The 23,269-nt window shown below is 34.0% G+C and overlaps 1 protein-coding gene across 2 annotated transcripts in view; it reads right to left on the reverse strand.

The window, feature by feature from the left end:
* Positions 1 to 8,726: 8,726 nt before the first annotated feature.
* Positions 8,727 to 23,269, reverse strand: part of FBXO8 (F-box protein 8) — a 51,805-nt gene continuing 37,262 nt past the window's right edge. For both annotated transcript variants that reach the window (XM_038573622.1, XM_038573621.1), the window contains exons 4-6: positions 17,873 to 17,991; positions 16,581 to 16,777; positions 8,727 to 14,538 (exon numbers count right to left, since the gene is read on the reverse strand). In XM_038573622.1, coding sequence (XP_038429550.1) covers positions 14,351 to 14,538; positions 16,581 to 16,777; positions 17,873 to 17,991 — 504 coding nt within the window. In that variant the 3' untranslated portion in view covers positions 8,727 to 14,350. The remainder of the gene's footprint in view (positions 14,539 to 16,580; positions 16,778 to 17,872; positions 17,992 to 23,269) is intronic.

The following is a 23,269-nucleotide window of genomic DNA, read 5'->3' on the forward strand; positions in this document are numbered from 1 at the left end:
TAGGGCCTGCTTCTCCCTTTGCCTATGTCTCTGCCTCTCTCTGTGTCTTTGAGAATAAACAAATAAAATCAAGAAAAGAAGAAAGAAAGAAAGAAAGAAAGAAAGAAAGAAAGAAAGAAAGAAAGAAAGAAAGAAAGAAAGAAAATGAATGAATGAACATTTATGTAGAGTTTGTGCTTTCAATACACAACGGGCACCAGCTTATATTTGTTCTGCTTGGTTCAGGGGCCCTACAATATAGTTGAGCTGTAAGTAATTTTATTACTTCATGCAGAAATCATTTACATAAAATTGATTTGTAGCTCTTAATGTAGTCAAGACAAGGGGTGGCATGGTGTTACTAAAGAATGATCTATTCTTAATATAACTATGACTATAAAAGGATTTCTCTGTATGAACAAAAGAAGGGACAATTGAAAGGGGTTTGGGAATATAAAATGCTCCTAAACTATAGTTGGCAGCTAGTTGTTGTCCCTACTGACAGCAAAACAAGCAAAAACCTCAAAAGTAAGCACAGAGAGACTTGGGGATCTTATGTTAGAAAAAGGTGGAAGAATTTTAAGGAAATTGGTTCAAGTAATTGACTGGGTTGGAATAGAAGCTCATGGAATCTCCTTCTCTTCAGGTCTCTACCAGTAGAATTCCGTATCAGTAATCTGAGTTTGGTTATTCATTCATTCATTCATTCATTCAATCTCTCTACCTCCCTTCCTTCTCCCTCAACCACTCATGACTTTTGCTTTGGATTTTAAGACCTGAGAATACAGCTTTCAGTGGTTTTAAAGTAATTCCATTACAAAACTCTTTAATAGATTTATTATAATGAAATTGTATTCTGGGTTACATTCAGTTTAGGCTTTTCTTATGGACTTACTGTGTGTGTGTGTGTGTGTGTGTGTGTGTGTGTGTGTGTATGTGTTTTAACCAGAATTTTACTTTTACTTTATAGTAGTATAACAAGCAGAGTAAAACCTTAAATTAAAATTTTTATAAACCACAAATCCTCAATAAATCAAAGTTTTCATTCAACCATATTTTCTACTCATGTGTTTCAGTACACATATTTTTTTCAGATTTGTAATTACTGTATATAATTCGTAGGGCTTTCTTTTTAACATTTATCATAAACAGTTCTCCTAATTCTCAACTAATTTTTACATTTTCCTAATAGATAAATTTCCTTAGATTTCTTCTCTAAACATACTTCTTTCCCAGTGTTCCTCATCTCAAGTGAATGGCACCATCATCTACACAGTTTTTAAAGCCAAAAATGTAGGAGTGTCTAGTTCTTAAAATCTCTCTGGCCACCACCCTTTTCCAAGCCTCCCTGGCTTCCACCTGTACAACTTCAGAAGTCTGATAAAACTAGTCTCCTTACTTTCATTCTTACTCCAGCCACTTACTCATTCCTCACACAGTAGTCACAGTATTGTTTGAAAAATATAAATCATACCACATCACTTCTCTTTTTAAATCCTTTTGCAGCTGTCCATGGCACTTGAATAAGATCCAAATTCCTTACCACCACCTATCAGGCCATGCAAGATAGGACCTCTGCCTGCTTTTTAAAACCCGCCTTCCTTTTTGAATTCCCTAGTTCATTCATTCATGCATGCATTCTCCAGATATTTATTGATGTTTTCTTATGTTTCAGTGATTTTTTTTAAGGTGCTTGGAATAGAGAAGTGAATAAAACAGTGCCTTGCTTCCTGAAGCTTATATTCTTTATCTTAAAAAAATATTTTATTGAGATGCCTGGGTAGCTCAGCGGTGGTGTCTGCCTTCAGTCCAGGGCATGATCTCAGGCTCTACCTCATGAGAGAGAGAACGCGCACACAAGCAGGCAGAGTGGCAGGCAGAGGGAGAGGAAGAAGCAGGCTTTCTGCTGAGCAGAGAGCACAACGTGGGACTTGATCCCAGAACCCTGGGATCATGACCTAAGCCAAAGGCAGGCATTTAACCAACTGAGCCACTCAGGCACCCCTGAAGCTCACATTTTATTGTACATGAGTGTTTTTACCTCACGGCTTTTGCATTTGCTGCTCCCTCTGCTTTGGAATATTCTTGTCCGGATCTTCTCAGTGATGATTGTGTTTAGATAAATACAGAGAGACATGTCCATATATAGCCAGTATACCCAGGACTCCCCAGCCTGTGACTTCTAAGGTCACGTTTACCTCTTCAGAGTGTACTTGTGAGACGGCAAATGACTTAAAGAAAATAACGCCCTTAGCAGAGTAATTGTGATAGAGCAGAAAGATTAAAAAAAAATCTGTAATTTTTATTTTATCATCAGTGTTGTCAATTAAATATTTCCTCAATCTTCCCAGAGATTTCTGGGACTCGTTTCCCTATGGTGTTGATCAAACTACAAAATGAGCTTCTCTACAAGAATCCTAAGTCACAAAATACATTTCCAAGATGCTGGGAGATTATTTCCTTCCAGAGCCAGAACTCTGCTGAGCAGCATGGTACAAATAGCCCCAGCTTAACAGTATGGTTTTTATCATGGATGCCAATTGGCAAAAAAATTTAGAGATGTTCTTGATTGGAAACAAATTTTGACCCTTTGGTGTGTTACATTCACAATGTTTCCACTGGAAAGTGTTTAAACTTTTATTATTGCATTTATCACATTGTATTATAGTCACGGGTAGGGTGACCATACTTCCTAGTTTATGCCTGTTGTCTTGAAGTACCATCTGGTTTAGCATTTTAGCACTCTCAAAAGTGTCCTGGTTTAGACAATAAACTCTGTAGTCCCCCGAGTTATGAGGCAGGTGCCTGGCTGGAGAGGCAGAGGACCACTGGGGTGGTCCTGAGCTGAGTGTGGGCCTGCTGGAGAAATTGGTGAAGCTGGTGATGCAGAGATGTCTGGCCGATTTGCATGCTGAGAAGGGCTCTGGGGCGAAAGCTAGTCACTGCTGGCTCCAGGCAGAAGCAATAGTCAGGAGGGCCTCAAAGACTGTGGCTGAGCCTTGGGAGGAGGTGATTCCTCCACCACCACCTCCCCGCTTCCCCATTTCTGCTAAGAAGACATCTTATTCCAAGACAGAGAGGACTGCAGAGAACAGAACCATTTGGCTCTTTTAGAGCTTGCAGTTGTAAGTGTATTAGCGGGCAGCATCCTGGTCAAGAAATGAGGGCAATGAGACATATCCTAGAAGACGCTTTGTAACCCTTACCCTCAGTGAGGTGTGAAAACAACCAGAATTTCTAGGCATTCTGAGAAATATTCAGGCAGGGAATTGGGGAGGATTTGCATGGGTCTTATGTCACCAGTGCAAGAGTAAATTTGCTTTAGGATACTTTTGGTTTTGAATATTCCAATTATAGGATCAATTACAGTCTCTCAATTTACAAAGAACAGTTGATAGTTCTAACACCTCATGACCAAGAAGAGTATTTTCTGAACAGACAGTACCTTAGTTATCCAGTTCTGAAATTGTCCTGTGAAAGATTTTTAAATTGAAACAGGATGAATTTTTTTTATATCCAAGGCAGGTTATTGAAGTACTTAAATAGATGTTCGGATATGCGGTTTGAGAATACTTATCAATATCAATGTATTCATTCGACAACTATTTCCTTAGAGCCTAGAATATTTCATGCACTATGCTAAGTGATTGTGACAATATACATGTCTACTCTGCTATTTCTTCTACATTTTTATGCCGAGGACCCTCCCAAAATGTTATCTCAGCTTTCGTCTCTCATCTCTGCATTATTATACATTTCCAAACTAACTGCTGAATAATAATTCACATGATTGTCCTATTTATTCTTTAAATTTGAGAAGAGAGAACTCATTCTCTCCTAATCACCACCTTACCCCCAACCAAGCAAACTTGCCCTTCAATTGTGTCCCTTCATCTCCAATGGCAACACCTTCTTCAGACTATTTGGAGTAATTTTTAACCCCTTCCTCTTTATATCCAACAGCCCGTGGTTCACCAAAATGGTTCACTTCCAAAATGTCTCGCCAATCTTTCCTTCATTTCCATGCCCAGTAATGATGCTGAAGGTCAACTTCCATCATATTTCACTTGTGTAAGTAGGGGGGCCTCTTCACTGATTTCCTTGAATGTATTACATTCTGTTGTATTTCCATTTCATATTTTGGATAGGCTTTAGAGAGATCTTCCTAAATCACAGATCAGAAATGACACCATTCTTAATAAACTTTCTAATTGCCTACAAAAATAAAATATCAACTCACTATATTAGCTTACTTTCTCCAACCTATATGTTGTTTGTCGCTTCCATGAACTCGTCGCTCACACCTTATCTTCCAATCCCAGCAGATTAGTCAGCATCCCATGCTCCTCCTACGCTATGTTTCCATGACTTTGATCATGCAGTTCTCCCCCAAACACCTATTGAAATGACATTCATCTTTCACACTCAGCTAGTGTTAATGGTTCACTCTTCCTAAAATAGTTGCTTTTTTTTTCTTTTTAAAGATCTTTTAGTACATTTTCTTCTGCTGTTCATTAAGGTTAGTTGTATACAAAATGTCCTTGGGAGTCAGCATATTGATCCCTATAAATGTTCCTGTTAACCTCCAAAAGTCACATAACTTCTCCAGACCTCTGCAAAATTGTGGTGTTATATATAAAGTATTAGAGAACTGTATGGATTAAGATTGCCTTCCTCCCACTGAAGTCTTTGATGGTAAGGGACAGTTTTCTTTATTTTTGTCTCTTTCATAGAACCTGGTTCATTCTTCCTCACCCAAAATGAGCCATATTTAAATGCTTATTTGAATATTTAAATTAAAACTTCACTGTAATGCAAAGCAACATCCGAAACTGATACATGTTATAGGTACTTGGGGGTTACAGTGAACTTGAACATGTGAGAAATGTGATTTCTCTTAAATACTGAGAAAAGCACAAAATGCATCAGAATGGCTTTAAGGGAGCAGGCCATGCCTGTAATATGATCAGCTATATTCAGGTTTTAAAGAAATTAATGTAATAATAATTGAAAATGCTAGAAACTAAATTCTACACCTGAAACTAATGTTATACTGTATGGTAACTGAAATTTAAGTAAAAACTTGAAAAAAAAAAAAAAAAGCATTAGAAATGTTTTGATTCCATGAAAAGGGAAGCTGGTGTGGAGGGGAAGGGCAAAGTATTGTTCCATTTAATGGTATAAAATAAAAAGAAATATGGAGCCAAATACTAGCCATACATAGTGCAAAGTGACTTCAGCTATCAAACTCTTAGCTGTGCAAAAATCCTCTCATTTCAGAGAGTGCATTTGGCTATGCTGTTTGATAAAAAGCATAAAGCATTTGATTCTAGTTGCTTGCTTGATTCCTTGCTCTGACTCCATGATCATCAATCAACTTTCTGGAGGCTGGTAAAAAGAATGTACTGATCACATTCAGTAAGTTATCATTGTAACATTCCCGTCAGTTCTAGATTTAAAAATCAATGACGTGAGAAATACATTGCTTGAAGTCTGTTGACAAAACCAGATTTCTGAGACTGAGAACCAGACCCAGAACGAACAAATTCATCATGGTAATAAATGCTACCCCAGGAACACTGTTACAAGGGCATTGGATTTCACCTAATCTAATCTGAGCTTGGCCTCATTCAAGAGTTTTTCAATTCTTTATCTTATTATTGACAATGGCTATAATCTTTTTTGAGTGGCATTTTGGAAAATACTATGCATTATTTTCTTTGTTCCAAGATTAACCAAGGAAAGGAGAAAATATGTATATATATATTTTGAATTACATAGTGAAAACAAATATCTCCAAAGTGAAATAAAATAAATAACTGAATTCCTTCATAAATATGATTACCTACATTGGATCTCACAGTCCATTTTTAGGGGGAAAAACATTAATGAAGCAGTTAAACTGCAACACTAAAATTGATACATATTAAAAATGTATATAATTTTTGAGAATTTTAAAGATTCAATAAATGATTTGACGGCCTCAGGATTGAAAATGACCTTGGCCTTGGAAGAAACTCACTGCCAATGTGATGGGTGAAAATGCGCTGCTATATACACATAGCTACTCTGTTTTGCTGCTTCTTATTGTCCTCTCAGTAAGAGCAGTGCCCTTGATAAACTTTTCTAGATGTCTCCACTTTTCTGGGCTCTTTTCTCAGCTGCCTCCCACAGAAGTGTAAGCAGATTCATTGGGAGTCTGGTGCTGGCAGAGGGTCTGTCTCCTCGGTTGCATACACTCGCAGTTCAGAAGAGATGACTCCTCCGACATTGTTTAACATGAAAGCATGCTTTATTCATGTTTTGTTTGGATAAAAATCGGCAAGTAATCATTATGTTAAATTTCTACAAAGGTAGTCTTCAAATGCCTATCATATCCTCACACTTTCACTATGCTTTTGTTGGAAGAAATTCCCTTTCCTCGAACTTTTCACATAGGGTTTTAAATAAGATGATAAACACTGGTCTTGTTTTCTTTTACAGTTAAACACCAAAGCAAAAATACATATTGCATTAACTATCCATAACTAACCATGTTCAGTAATTTGGTTTTAGCTAATTACATTGATTATTTTTAAAATTGAATACATAAATAAGTATAAAATCACAATTTTTCAGCTTAATTTAAAAACTTGATAATAAAACTGGGTTATGCTGATGGCTAAGATGTGTTTTCAAAAGGGAAAAATGATTTTACTTTTTAAGAATGCTTTGCTTTAATTCTTAAAAAAAAAAAGGAAAGCAGAAAGTAACCTGAGATCCTAGAATTCTTGTTTATTTTAATTTTTAAGATACATTAAGGAGACAGACATTTGTAAAGATTTTGGCTTTAAATAGTTTCTTTTGGAAAGCATCAACAACTTAAATTTTTCCTTTTTTTAAAATAATTGAAATATTTAAAATTAGTCACTTGCAAAAAAAAAAAGAGTGAAAACATTATCTTAGGTATGTATGTCCCCAAAACTTACATATTTCTGATTCAGACTTTTAAACTGTCGATACCCAAGAGACAATGCCATTGACATGTACCTGGCACTAGTTCTGCCAGTTAATTTTTTCCCTGGAGAGTGGTTTTGGGCGACAGAGTGGCGTCCGGGCTTCCCGGGTTGTTGCACTGACAAACTGCAGTGGTGGTAAAGTCAAGGAGCCTGACAAAATCTCATTAATCATTTTAAATTAAATCCAACCTTCCTGTCCAACCGCGCCAAGAAGAAAGCCATTTTTTTTTTTTAAGCAAATGAAAATTTCCTCAGTAAAGATTTGGTATCTTTCTCTTGTTGGTCTTTAATTCAATCAGACAAAAATAATATAAGACAATCCACTTTTTGAAGCTTGAAAACAAAACATTTGTCCAGAAATGATTTAACAGATCAACTAAGTGTCTTTTAAAAATAAAGCAAATTCTGAATAAAAATACATGGAAACATTCTGAGGGAAAACTATACTAGTTAATTTAGGGGACACCATTTATCTTTATTTTCTGAGTAGGTCAGGGAATTTATTTAGTTCTATCTAAAATATATGATCCTTAATAATATTTGAAAGAGGAAATGGGAAGATCATTATCCATATCTTGGTATATTTTACTCCAGTTTCTGTTTTCCAATCAGATTTTTGCAGTTTTATATGGTAATTGTAATGTGTGTGTGCACACATACGTATATAGACATATGTGCATAATTTCACATCCTTTTGGTATTCATAATTATTTGTAACTGCTTTCTCATTTTATTCATAAACATCATAGCTTCAGAGTAACACATGACGAGGATGTATTTTGGTCTACTTTACCACTATCTAGCATAGGATCTTGTAAATAGCATATACTCAAATATCTGCTAGTTATTTGTTTGAACAGCCCCCAAGTTTTGGGCATTCCAGTTCTTTCTTTTTTTTTTTTTCCTTGAATTAAAAATAATGGCAGAACTAATGGTGTAAGTAATATCTTTTTCCCTATTTTGGACTATTTCCTTAGGATGGCTTCCCACAGTGGACATATTCAGTTATGAATGCTTAAAAAGAAACTAGGCAGTTAATAGTGATATTTAAGAAGTTCACTTTAAACACAGAAAAACAGACTTCAATTACAATAAACAAATTGCTATTTTAAAGGTTAAGACTTCTGAATAAGCTTACTCTCATCAAACACCATATTAATCATATTGTAAAAAAATGTCAAAGATCAATTTAGAGAAGTAAAAAGATCAATGGTTTAAGCTCTTGAAATAAAAAAAAAGACAATCTTAAAGTAGTGATTCACCCAAATATTTAAAATCAGAAGTCCTCTAGAGATGAATTTATATCTAGAATAGCAGGTTGAATTTGTTTTTAAATATTTTTAAGAAGTTAACTCTAATATGCTGCAATTTGTAAATTGTGTACAACTGAAAGCTCCAAATATATATATATTTAAAATGGACGTAGTTAAACCATCTTTCTATGTGCTTATGTACAAACTAAACCAGATCTAAAATAATTCAGTTGGCCAAGGTCTATGTTAGGTACCGAGGGAGATACAAGAATAAAATTTCCACCACCTGAAAGAATTGGAACAGCTGCGCCAGAGAGGAAAGAGTGTAAGAGGATTTTGAAGGGTAAATAACATTTCAATAGGTAAATGTGGAGGAGAGGTTACAAGCTTTTAAGAAAACAAAACAAAAAACAAAACTAAAGGAAGGATGAAGATACAGGTTGAGATTAGAATGAGTTTTAAATCTGGAGGACTCAGTTTTTAAGTACTGTTTTTCCTTACCTTCTTCTTCTTCTTTTTTTTTTTTTTTTAAGTATACTAGAAAACACAATTGGTAATTGTGTATAGGAAAAATGCACTAGCAGTATGCGATTGGTGTGGTATGTTCTGGGCTTGAAACAGCACAGCCCTTAGTGGGGATGGAAGGTGTAGACAGGCCTGAGCTGTGGTGGACCATAAGTACTCTTGTGGGTTTCAGCAGAGCTCAGATTACGCATTGAGGGTAAGAGAATATTTGATCAGAGACAATATAAAAGCCATTAGCACTACTGTAACTAAAGAACTCAGCCTCAAGCGGAAAAGGTAGACCCAAAGAAGCCTGAATATAGATTGGACACAAACCACTTGGTTGAGCTGCACGTATTGCAAGCTCAGCATTCTTCTTGAAACCCTACTTCCCTAGCTCTTGGGATACCATGCTTCTCTGGTCCTTCTATAGTCTTCACAAACCCTCTGTCTATCAAAACCTAAAATGTTGTTTCCCCCCAATTTTTTTACTCAAACTGCTGAGAGTTCTTTCCAGTGTTTCACTTAACAAAACACCTTTTATTTACTAATATGATCCCAACTTAAATATCCAGCCTCTGCTTTTTTTCAGCCTTCTTCTCCAGCTGCAACCAATGTTCTATTGATACTTTCAATATTCAAAATATCCAAAAATTGGGATCGTTATCTGTTCCATATCACTCCACTGGTTGCTTCTCTTAGTAGCTACCTAGAATAGTAGGACAACCAGATTCTTATATCAAAAAACTTCCTTCAAAATCACTAAATCCTATCAATTTTCATTTTCATTTTTTATTCATTTCTCCTCTCTAAATCCTCTGCCACTTACCTAGTTCAAGCCTTATAATAGAAAGGCAGCCTCTGAAAGCTTTGCTGAATAAGTTATATTTGTGGTAGACCTTAGATGATGAGTAGGGGAACTTTAGATATAGAAGGGAGAGCAGGATGTCACAGAAATGCCAGTTTATAAAAGGTAAAGACAGATCAGACCACATTTGAGGAATGCTGGAGATAAGGCTTTAAAGAAAGATAAGCTGAGGCCAGATTGCACAGTCTTTTTTTTTTTTTTTTTTTTAAAGATTGATTTATTTCAGAGAAAAAGGGAAAGAGAGTGCATGGGGGGCGGGTAGGGGTAGAGGAAGAGAAGCAGAGGAAAGAGGAAGCATGGAGCCCAATCGGGGCTCAATCCCAGGACCCTGAGATCATGACCTGAGCCTAAATCAAGAGTCAGATGCTCAACCAACTGAGCCACCCAGGCACCCTCAGGTTGTACAGCTTTATATGCCATGGTAAGGCTTAATTTTGTAGAAAGGAATGCATTGAAAGACTTTAAACAGATGTGTCATAAGGAGTTTTGGTTATAGAAAGATAAATTTGTTTTATCAGAAAGAAGATCCACTAGTTCTCAACTTTAGTCACTTGGAAATCCATGGGGACATTATTTGTATATTACAATAACTGAGGAATGCTACTGGCATCTAGTATGCAAAATCCAGGCATGTTAATGTCCCATACTGTAGAGGGCAGTATCCTGTAATGAATACCCTTCCCCCTAAGCCAGTAGGACCTCCATTGGAAAACACTGAATTTCTAATTGAGTAAGCATCCAGTAAACACTTATTATGCTGAGGGTTTTTTTTTATTATTTAATAGAGCATTTAGATTTATACTCACCTAGTTTTTTTTTTTAAGATTTTATTTATTTATTCATGAGAGACAGAGAGAGAGAAAGGCAGAGACACAGGCAGAGGGAGAAGCAGGCTCCATGCAGGGAGCCTTACGTGGGACTTGATCCAGGGTCTCCCAGGATCATGCCCTGGGCCGAAGGCGGTGCTAAACCGCTGAGCCACCTGGGCTGCCCTCACCTAGTTTTTAAAATGCCAGGAATAAATCCCTATTTAGTAAGCAAGTAAGTAGTACAAATACTGTCCAATTAAAGAGAGATCTACTTCAAATGATGGCCAAGTAGCTCTTTCAGACCAATCCTTGAACAGATAAAACCACAAATTTTGGACAAAGTTTAGAAATCAACCACCTGAAAGTAATGGAAAGCAACCCAATATAGGCTGATCCTACATTGGAGAGAATACTTGGAAGAAGGGAATAGCAGTAGATGAGTTTCCCATTTTTATAGCTTTTGTCTGTGGGCAGCCCCCAGTCTGCATCCTAGAAGCCTTTTGTGTTACTGACTTGAAGAACCATGGGGCACAGTTTGGAGCAAAAGCAGCTGCAAGAAAATGAAGAAAGAAAAAATGGCAAGAGAAGAAGAGAAAGCACTCTAATTTTTGTGTATGAACTGTGCCCCAAACTCTGGTTTCTCTCTGAAATATGTACATACAGAAAAGATTCCAGGTTAAAAAAGTGAACTGACATTTGAGCAACTTCAGGGGAGCCAGAACTTGCAACTGAGTTCTTCCAGTTAACTTCCAGCTTTAAAAAAAAAAAAAAAGAAAGAAAGAAAGAAAAAGAAAAAGTCTTTGGAGAAATGTATCATAATACGGGGTTTCTACATATTTTATTTGCCGTGTCCAGGACAAAGTCTGAATTACTAACATATGAAGAAACAGGAAAATATAATCTATTCTCAAAAGAAGAGACAATCAAAGAAGATAAAATGATAGAGATTTAAAGCAGCTATTTTACTATGTTCAAGGTTGTAAGGGAAAATGTGCTTGCAGTAAATGAAGACAGGAAATCTCAGCAAAGAAATATAGATTATAAAAACTTGAAGGAATTTCTAGAACCAAAAAGCACAGTAATTAAAATAGTTCATTGAATGAGCTTAAAAGAATGATTACAAAAGAGTCAGTGACCTAGAACAGAGATCAAGAGAAATAATCCAACTGAAGAAAAGAGGAAGATAAAAAAAAATCTGCAAGATGGTATCAAAAGTTCTAGCATATGTATAAAAGGGGAGAGAGGAATGAGACTGAAGAATAATTGACAAAAAAAAAACTCAGAGGAAAATGGGATTTTTATACATATAAGGAGAAAATTTGAATATACGGACTTCTCACTGGAAACAATGGAGAACAGAAGACAGTGGAGGAATATACTTAAATGCTGATGAGGGTTAGAAACTGTCAACACAGAATTATATATGCAGCATAAGTATTCTTCAAAAAGGAAACCAAAATAAAGACATTTTCATGTACAAGGAAACTATGATAATTGATTGCCAGCAGACCTGAACTGTTATAGATGTTAATATTTTTCAGGTTGACATGAGTGATACTCCAAGGAAACTTGGATTTTCAGGAAGGAATAAAACCATTAGAATGATAATGTGGGTACATATAAATGAGGGTTTTTTCCGTTGTTTAAAATGTATATGACAAAAAAAATGTATATGACTACTCAAAGCAAATTATTACATTGTGGAGTTTGTAAAATATGCTATCTGTAATACATATGACAACTATAAGATAACAAATGTAGGAATTGGGTAAACATACCTATATGGTTACAAGGTTTCTATATGTTAAGTGAAGGGGTACAAATATTAACTGTAAATAGGTTATGTAAGGTTGAATATCTTGATATGGGCTTTGTTTACTCAAGTACATGGATTTATTACGATTCATGGATTAGTACACTTAATATTTTTGCATTTCATTGAATGTAAATTTTACCTATAAAGAAAAAAGAATTTTTAAAAAGTGGATCTCTAGCTAATCATATACAAGTTGAATTCTATAGGAACAAAGTGTGCTGATGTCTGAAACTTCTATTACCTGTACAATAAGATGGGTTGATTGATGAACTGAGGGATGGATAAATATCTGCTAAAGTGAATGCAGTAATACTCTAATTGTAGTATCCACATAGTGGTTATATAGGTACTCTCTATAAAATATTTTAATTTTCATGCTTGAAAATTTTCATTAAAAAATGTTAAAAAAATAATACTGCCAATCTACATATATAATCTGGCCAGGGCAGAAAAAAATAAGAACAGGAAAAAGGGGAAAGTTGGAAATGTAGGATACAAAAAAGAAATATAAGGAAAGAAAAGAGAATACAACTAAAACAGAGGTAGAGAAAAACCTAATGGTAAGGGAGAGACAGGGATAGGAAAAAAAAGAGATAGGGCAAGATGCCTGCCATTCATGGGAAAATACAAATGATACAATGTTATCATTACTGTTGGTCTTCTCAAAGTTTTCAATAAATTAGTTTTGAAGTTAAAAATTACAAAGAATTATTTTGTCATGGAATTCAAAATTATGCACATGTGAAAATTTAGGTATTTTCCTCAAGATCTGAGAACTTGTTTGCTTCCAGCCTAAAAGTCCCTTTGACTTCCAAAACTGTCACTACCTATGTCTTCTCACTGAAAATTCTTATTACCAACCACTATTCAGTTAGGACCAGATCTGGAAAGAAGCTGGGACTGTACACTTCTGGTAAAAAGTTTCTACTCTTCTTCTGAGTTCCTCCCCCTTGGCTAGCAGCTCTACTCATCACATAGTGTTTCATTTCAAAGCTGTTGCTTTTTACTTAGCAGTATTCCCAGGAAACTTCTGACTTACATATAAATAAATATACTGTTCTTTATCATTTCAATGCTACATATTTCATAATTATAATTGTTAATTAAGCTATGTTTATACACTTGCTCTCCATGAAGCACTATTTTTCTTTTCGTTACCACTCATGTAATATCTATGAAGGCAGGGCCTATGTCTAGGTATTGCCACTACCCAGCCCAGTGTTTAGTACACAGAAGGCCCTTAGTAAATATTTATTGAATGAATGAATGAATAAAGATAATTTATTCATTTATAATATCCCTTTGTCAACTGATTCTAAACAGAAATCATCAAGTTAAGAGAATGGTAAAGCTTGACTAATCACAAAAGATATAAGTTCTAAAACCATTCTGTTCCTATATATATGAATCCCAGATTTTAACATAATTTGCTATCTCAAATGCTTTAAAGGACTTAATGAGAAATGAGTAACCCAGAACTTTTAAAAATGGAAGGTTAAGTGATGAATTTATACTATAAAAATAAGTGCTTGTTTTGCTTATTACTAGTAATAAATCAATACTCTTTTCAAAGTTCAAAGGAAAGAGAAACTGGTATTGGTTTTTATCCAAGTGAGATCCAACTTTTATGAAGATAGTAATAAGCTCAGATCACAATCAAATAAATTTCAGAACTCAGTTTGAGAGAAAAAGAAAAGGCTTTAGTTAAAATCTTTACAATAAAATAATTATGATTATAAATCTCTTTAGTTAAATATGTACACATTACATGGTATTTTAAAAAAAGAATGAAAATGAGTAGTTTTTCAAGCAAATCTAATGCACAAATATACCATCTTTTAGAGTATGTCAGTTTAACATTCTTAAACAGCTGGGTCAGACAATGGCTCTGCTTTGTGCAAAACATGATAAGCAAAATTAAGAAAAATTCTGCAAAATTCTTTAGTTCCCCAAGGAAATTACTAAAAAAGAAAATAGTAAAAGAAAAAAAAAGGTGTACACTCGAGCTTGATTGTATATAGAGGCTAGAATGACCAGCACTAATGTAACCCCCATATCTGCTAAATAAGTCCTTGGGTAACTTTAGTTTGAAGTTAATAGTTGAAGTCCTAGCAATTGTGCTTTTATGCAGCCACATGGCCGATAAGGTAGATGTTGTCATACAGGTGCCCTACAAAATCTTCACTAATGTTTTGAGCAGCACGACGGGTATTTCGAATAAATTCTCTTTTTGACATTTTATTCTTCACATGAGGGCTAGTGAGGTCAATGGAAAGTAGAATCAAAGAGTAGCACAGTACATAGACAGCATCTGGAATTAAAAATAAACACCTCAAATTATTAGGTGGTTTGAAAAATATCCCAAAGGCATTATCTAATATGATAATCTTCATAATTTAAAGAAATTGAGATTAGATCATCACTATACAGAATGGCCAACTCATCCCAGTTTGCCTGAGCCTTTTCCAGTTTTAGCATTGAAAATCCTGTGTCCTGAACATGATAGACTCCTAACTCTGGGAAACGAACTAGGGGTGGTGGAAGGGGAGGTGGGCGGGGGGTGGCGGTGACTGGGTGGCCGGCACTTTGGTGGGCACTTGACGGGATGAGCACTGGGTGTTATTCTGTATGTTGACAAATTGAACACCAATAAAAAATAAATTTATTGGAAAAAAAAAAAAAAGAAAAAAGAAAATCCTGTGTCCTGGGAAACTCTTCAGTCCTGGACAAACAAGGATGGTTGATCATCCCAACTAACAATTCACTGAGTATTTTCTTTAACTAATAAATAATTTTATTTTATTTTATTTTTTAATTTTTATTTATTTATGATAGTCAGAGAGAGAGAGAGAGAGAGAGAGAGAGAGAGGCAGAGACATAGGCAGAGGGAGAAGCAGGCTCCACGCACCGGGAGCCCGACGTGGGATTCGATCCCAGGTCTCCAGGATCGCGCCCTGGGCCAAAGGCAGGCACTAAACCGCTGCGCCACCCAGGGATCCCCCAACTAATAAATAATTTTAGAATAGTTCAAGATTTTATAGTGAAAGCTCATTCTAAATTTAATAATTTTAGAATTGGCTTTATTTTCATCATTGCTTTCAAATGTGATATTTCCATTCAACTATCCATAAAATACACTTGAAATGTTAGTATATCTATCTTCCCATTAAAAAAAAGCCACATATTTACATAAAATGTTTTTTATAAAAATATAATTGGGGGGCAGCCCAGGTGGCTCAGAGGTTTAGCGCAGCCTTCAGCCCAGGGCTGATCCTGGAGACCAGGGATCGAGTCCCACATCGGGCTCCCTGCATGGAACCTGCTTCTCCCTCTGCCTGTGTCTCTGCCTCTCTCTCTGTGTCTCTCATGAATAAATGAATAAAATCTTTAAATTAAAAAAAATATATATATATGTAACTGGGAAGTATTTAATGACAAAGACATGTATTAACTTAGTACTCAAAAATAAAAAGTAAACAACTTATAAGATTATTAACTTAATATCCTCATTTTAGGTATGCATTTTAAAGGTCCATGGAATTTATGTATCAATTTCAAAAGTAAATTTTTAGAGAAAAGATTGCTAAACCTGAGTAGCATGCAACAACAACAAAATGTCTTTATATATGCCCAAGGCAATATCGGATGTTTACTATCAAAACAATAACAAACCTCAAGATACTTGCTACTATTATTTGCTACAACTACTTGCTACTACTATGGGGTTTTTATTTCAGATTCCTGCAGTCTTAATAAAGCAAAATTGAACATTTTGTCTTATAAAAGCATTTTCAACAAATTTCATATGATGGGTAAATGTTTTATAATCTCCACTTAATAAACACAATAAAATTTTTGAGATAACAAGAAAAGTAGAGCTCTGTCAAATGAAGAAATACACAGGATACTCAGGCTATCTTGTGCGCACGTAGATACATACTTATACACACAAGTTATAAAAATTAGTTGTATTAAAAAATTTTAGTAGAAAAATTCTAGGTGTTAACCTATGTAGTATGTGGACTATGAAAAGCTTCAAAAATAATTTCTCAAGTTTTTAGTTAAATTAGTAATAATATGTAATTCTCAAATAAGAATTTTAATGAATTTATAGCTAAGTCTTTCTTCCTACAAGTGTGTTTACTACATATAAATGACAAGCATGATAAACTATTCTAAGCTCACATAAATGTTGTATTCTATAGAATTAGTCATTGCTACAAGTAGTAAAAGAAGTATTCGTAATTACTGAAAGAATGTTTCCCCATGGTGAGAAAAAAATGCCTCATGTACAACTATTTTTACCTGGAGATGGGAAGGGGGATAGAAGAAAGTCACTATATATATTCTTACCAGGACTAAGGCCAAGTTCTCGCATTAAATCAGGGTTACAAGCACAGAATCTATGTGAGAACTTTGTTATGAGAGTTTCAAGATATTCTCCACGCTCTTCAGGGGCATGGATATGACGAAAAAATTCTCTCAGTGCATTGGGCAAAAATTGATTTCTAAAATTATGCAATGTTACAAGGTCATCCAAGACATCTCTCCTAGTGGAAAAAAGAAAAAGATACAGCTTTAGTTAACATTTCTCCACTTAAAAAATGATAAAGACTCATAAATTATGTTTTTGGGTGAAAATATTTTATTACTGATTCTAGATCACCTACTCCTACAAAATATACATAATCCTTAAAATTAAAAAAATACAACTCTGATTAATTTTTAAATCTCTTGTGGATAGGTTATAATAAAGTAAGGTAAATTTAGTAATTCTATTTAGACTTTAGTAATTCTAAATATAAAATGAATTAAAAATAAATTTTGCAATATTAAAAGGGCCAGCTTCTTTTCAAGTGTCTTTTTGGCTAAATTCAAACAGTAACAGAATTCTTTATGTTTTTACCTATAAAAATAATAAGAGTTCTCACTTTCCACACCAATCCACACCACCAAAGGTAACAACTATTTATGTAGGCTTAAAAATAAAATGTCAACATATAGTATATATTTTTTCTAGTATTTGTTTTTATTTCATATGATATACTGTGAACAGTTTTCTATGTCTTTGCACACAGATCTAAGTCATTCTTTTTAATGACTCAACAGTATCCCATCTTATGGATGTAACAATTCTACTTATATACATTTAGGCTATCTATAATTATACAAATACTGGTGTATATGTGTGTACATATATGTGTATATATTTGACTAAATATATGTATGTATGTGTGTGTATATATATAATTTTTATATATACATACATATTTTTATCAATGGCATTCTAATAAATAGCCATCCTTTGTTATAATATGGTTCCAATTCTTGCTGAACTTAACTATGATTATATGACCATAATCTTTAATTTCTATCAATTGTTTAAGGTAGGGATAGGAAAATTATAGCTACTAGGCCAAATATGGCCTACTATCTATTTTTGCAAATAAAATTTTGTTAGAGCACAGTCATATTCATTTGTTTACAGACTGCATTTTCAGGCTACAATGGCAGCTATAAATAGCTAAAAGAAAAATTTCTCCACTAGATGACTGAAATGTAGTATGGTTTTAAAAGTAAAGTAATGCTTTTAATGAATTAAGCTTTACTAATTTCTGATGAAAACTTAAAAAAATTGTTTTTACCTTTCATCAAGATAGATTCTCAGTTTTTTCCAATTTAGTGTTCTTGTACAGAAGATAAACTTTGCTATTTCCTTTGGTGAGTCATCTAGGATACCCTTGGACATAAAGTAGTTCACTCCCTAAGGCAGAAAGACAAGTCTACATAAATAAAGTCAGTCTTTATTTATAAATTTTAACAATTAGGCAATAGCAGAACAATAGCCATAAATTCTTTCCAGCATTAATAGACTTTTTATAGCTTTAACATGCAAAATACAAGCTAGAACTTGAGCTGAAACTATTACTTGTGGTTGATAGTTTACATGCAATGAAAAGTAGGAAATTCAAAGTTAAGACTCCTAAAGAAATCCTAATTCAATTTTCTGGCTCATGTCAGGTAAAACTAACTATACGGAAATACGGCTTACATGGTAGTGGTGGCTGGGGGAGGAACTACTATACAGATTTTAAAATAAGCCTGTAGCAAATGCTTTTCCACTGCCTAATAAAAAAACATGATTTCTTAAAGACATAGTCTAATACACTATTTAAGGAAAAAGCTTGAGAATAAGATTCTCCAAATCAAAGATCAACAAATTTATTCTGTAAAGAAAAAAAATTAAAATTTAACTTAAAGTAGGCCCAGTTCCAGGCAGGTTTATGGTCTATACACACTTTAGGCATCATTACATTCTATAAAAATTTAGCTTCAACATATAGTGAGGCAAAAATGTAAGAAGACAAATCAATTTTAATGTTTTTTTTTCATAGGATTTATCTTTGAATTTCCTTTTCCCTGCATGCAAAGTTTTCCAGAGAAGCATTATCCACAGTTTGTACCTATCTTAGATTTAAATCAACAACAACAAAACATCAACAAAAAAAATTGAACACTGAAACCAATGTTTTCTCATGTATATGGAGGTCACATTCAAATAAATACCTTATGTGGATTTGAATGTGCAGTTATTGAAATAAAAGGCAGGTGTGTTTATTTCAACTCGTAGTTATCCAGATACATGCGTTCCCATGAATACTTATGTCTGGATAATAGCACACTGTGTGCAGTTAATTAGTAGAGAAAATGATGTATTATATACACGCAACATACTGTTTTCACACATAAATTCCTTCAGCATTTCTTCCCTTTTACAAACACATATAGTACTCAGAAATATTGCACCCATTAAGAATTCAAAAAGTTAGAAGAATTTTTATGACTCTTCTAGATAAAAAAGTCTCATAAAATTTTTATATTAAAAAATTACAAAGCAATTTGGTACCATGAGGTAATGCCTTTGAAAGTTTATAATTATCTATAAATTGTAATTCAAAGATAAGATTTTTTAATATAAAACTAATTTTATGAGCCATGAGGATAATATCCTAATGGCAATGTTATCAGTTTCTCATGTGAATTTTAATAGTACAAAAGCAGTGCTAAAGCACTAATTTCAAAAATGTATATGAGAAGGGCAGAATGTGATAACATGAAACTTTCTAGTCAACTCAATCATAAGCCATATTTCAGACTGCATCCTGGATACAAAGCTAGGAAATACAACATGGTCAAGATGGAAAGCCAAACAATTTGTTTGGAATGAGACTCTCAGCAATTATCTGAGGGGGGCAGGAACTAAAGAAATAGTAATGCTTGTTCCATCCTTTCCTCCATTAGTTTGAATAATCGAGAGTTGACTGTATGTTTTAATTTCATCTACTTAGTAAAAATTATCAGGTTTGATTTTTTTTCCAAAATTCCTCCATTTAAAAGAATATTTCAGAAGTATTTGCAGTGCTTAATTTTAATCTAAGTAATTCAAACCCCAAGGGACACCAACTAAATATTATTTAATAGCTTTTTTATTTATAACTACTTGTAAATCAATATTTCAGAATGTAAAACTAATTCTAATCAATTTATAAAACTATACAAAATATTAAAAAACACTAAATGATCCATTAAATAATACATAATTCTCTATATGATATATGTGTTTTAATATCATTTGGTGCTTCTTAGTTACAAATGAACATTGGTATTTGCCTCATGTAAGCATCCTAAAAATAATGTTGTTGATAATTTCCTAAGAAATACATGTTTTAGGAATTTAATCTTTCACCTAATTTGAAGTCTCCAAGATCACTCATATACAGAGGAGTAAGCATGAACACAGTCATACAGCTTTAAACTCAATCCTGAAAATGAAGGACACAGGTTGAAATAAGCCAACTCTGTTGGTTTTATGAGGAAAGGAGGCATCAGTTTTCAAGCCTGGGATTTCTCTGGATAGGAAGATTACTTCAGAAGGGCTATCAAAGTGAAGGGTCAAGGGATGTGAAATAGGAAAAGGCATAAGATCAGATTATAATTTTCTTCAGTAAGCAAGCTGGCAACCATCTGAATTCCTATCTTGTTACGTAAGCAATGAACTACAAAAGAAAACACAGTAAGAGATTTGTTGAATAACCATACGTTTGTTTAATAAGTGGTGTAAGTATTTTTTTTATTTTTAATACAGTTTTAGAAGAATGGTACAGAGAAATCCCTAGAACACATAGCACATTACTAATCTGGACTAGGGCTCTCAGCAGAGTGAGAGTATGCATGTGGTGTCTCACAGACAAAGGAAATCATGAATATTAATATTAGTCTATACTAACAGTTTCCAGAAAAGGGGAAGGCTGTACAAAGTGTCAGAAAAGGCACTACTTTCCACATAATTCACTATAAAAGTGTCTGATTCTGGATGTCACATTTTGTGGGGCATACTGACAAACTAGAATTTATCTGGATAAAGGAAATCAGGACCTGATAAGATTGTTGAAGGGTCTAGAATTCCTGTTAGATAAGAAAGAGGTGAAGGATGTAGTGATATTAGCCCTAAAGAACATACTTAGGAAAGGAGATTAAGACTAAGACAGCTGAAAGGCTTTATCAGAAGGAAAAAGGAACAGGCATTATGTGTAGTTTTAGTGAAGATCTTAAACTGATTAAAACTACAGAACTTCTTCCCAGAAAAATTCACATACACATTTTTAAATTATAAATTAAATGCCTGAAGCCTAAGTAAGGACTGCAGGTTAGGAATCCCTATTCTAGATGATGTAGGAGCATGGTTACTGAGTGCCAGTAATAAGGAGAAGGTTAGTGCCATGTAAGGAAGGTCATGCTTGCAATTTTACAGCTGAGTTGTTCAAGGCCAATAGTTCGTCATTTGTTTGATTCATTTTTTTTTTTTACATTTCCAAAATAAGCTTAAGTTTCAAAATTATTAGTTTATTTTGATTGCTTAATCTACACACATTTTACTCCATTATCTCTTCACTGTTCAACTTGCAGAATTATCTGAATTGTTAGAGTCATAGTATATATAGTTCCTTTTCTTTCACATGGGAATAATTCTAAGACATTTTTGTCTTTCAACTCGAAGATAAATTATGATAGTGTCAGTCCTACAATGAATTGGCTCCATAGAATAAAGGGAAGTTTTTGTCATCTGGAAGAAAACTATTGATCAAAATGGATTTTATTTAAAAAATAGTTTTAAAGGACTGTTACAGTGGGATAAATAAAATTCCTGTTATAAAAATAGATTGGATATATAAAGATTCATATTTCTCTGGAAGACCATAAATGTATATATTCATATTAAAAATCTTAAATTCTTTAGTAAGGTGTTTTATTTTTATTTAAAAGAGAGCATGTGTGTGAGCGTGTGTGTGTGTGTGAGTGTGTGTGTGTGTGTGTGTGTGTCTGTCTGCACTCCATGCTCAGTGAAGACTAGGAACTTGATCTCACAACCCTGAGATCATGACCTGAGCTGAAATTAAGAGTCAGATGCTGAACCAACGGAGCCACCCAGATGCCCCAGTAATGTGATTTTTAAAAGTATCCATTTAACTTTAGATTTAAATATAAAGATAGACACTCAAAGACTAGTTTGTAAAACAGATGTATGTATGCTGTATATATGTGTAGATAGGTATGTATCTGCTTTAAAAGCATTTCTGAAACACTGACTCAAAATATATTAAAATGATCTATATCTTCATTTAAAATGTATTAAGTGCAAGGTATATATGCAAGGTATTCAGTGATAGACACTGAGAAGTATACATTTTTGCTCTAAGAAAATCTAAAGTTTATCTGGGGAGATAAGATAGGTACACAAATAACTAGTAATCGAGTATGACAGGGCCTAAATGAACAAGTATGAAAAATAAGCACTTCAGTAGTTCAGGAAAGGAAAAATCACTGTGGGACAGGACACTTAGACAAGTTTTCCTGGGATATCTACTTTGAAGGAATGGTACAAGTTTAGATAGCTCAGAATGAGGGGAACACTGGAGATGAATATTTTACTTGATATAGTATATGAGCAAAAGCATTATAATACAAAAAAAAGGCAATTTTCAGGAAATAGGGGAACTATTTTGGGTTTGATAACAAGTCTGGAACCAAACTGTAGTAGGAATAGCACTGAATTTTAAGGCAAGAAGTTTATTTTCTACCTTATATGTAACTGGAAGCCTCTGAAGGCTTTTTAACATGATGAAGCAATGGCCTGTAATATAAATTTGATAGTAATATAAAGAGAAATAATAAAAGGGAAATTACACAGTAGGCTACTACAATTGTCCAGGCTTGAAGCAAAATAAATGCAAAGGAAAGAATCTATTCTAAAAACATATGAAAAAATCCCCCACATATGTTACATATGTATATGAAAATAAGAAGTGAGAGCACATGCTACCATGCTGGCTATCAAGCCAAGGAATAATGAAAAGTGAAAAATAAAGTTAACTGATGTTTCTGGCTTAGATGAAAAGGGAAATGACTGACAAGGGGGAAAAATTCACAAGTTATAGAGAGTGTTGATTTAAAGGAAACAGTAATGGGTTTGGACTTCAAAATTTTGGACTTTCAGGTGATGACAGATAAAACTAAAAGGGAAAGTAGGCAGTTGGCAATGTAACAAGACATTAAAAAATGCAGGTTCAAGGTACAGACTAAGGATCTTGAATAAAAAGAATCAATCAGTAAAGGAGTAGCCAGAGATGGAAGAAGGCAGATACAGGATAACATCCCAGAGGCTAAAAATCATTGAAATGTAAAGAAAAGGATATACAATGCAATTACCTACTATAATTGAAAGATCATAATTTTCAAAAGAGCGATCAAAATCATGGCTCTGCCACTTAATGATTTTGTGAACATAATTTACTCAAAATTTGAACCTCAGTTTCCTAATCAGTGAAAATCTTATTTAAGTGGTTATTGTGAAGATACAAAAGTGTCTAGCCTAGAACATAGCTTGTTTCCCTTTTCCTTTAGGCAGCTCAAGGAGATTAGAATGGGAAAGAGGGTAACGGATTTGGTGATTGGGGAAAAAAGAAAGTAGTGACTTTTAAGGG

The sequence above is a fragment of the Canis lupus genome, chromosome 25, assembly GCF_011100685.1.
Source record: "Canis lupus familiaris isolate Mischka breed German Shepherd chromosome 25, alternate assembly UU_Cfam_GSD_1.0, whole genome shotgun sequence".
In the NCBI taxonomy this organism is placed as follows: Eukaryota; Metazoa; Chordata; class Mammalia; order Carnivora; family Canidae; genus Canis; species Canis lupus.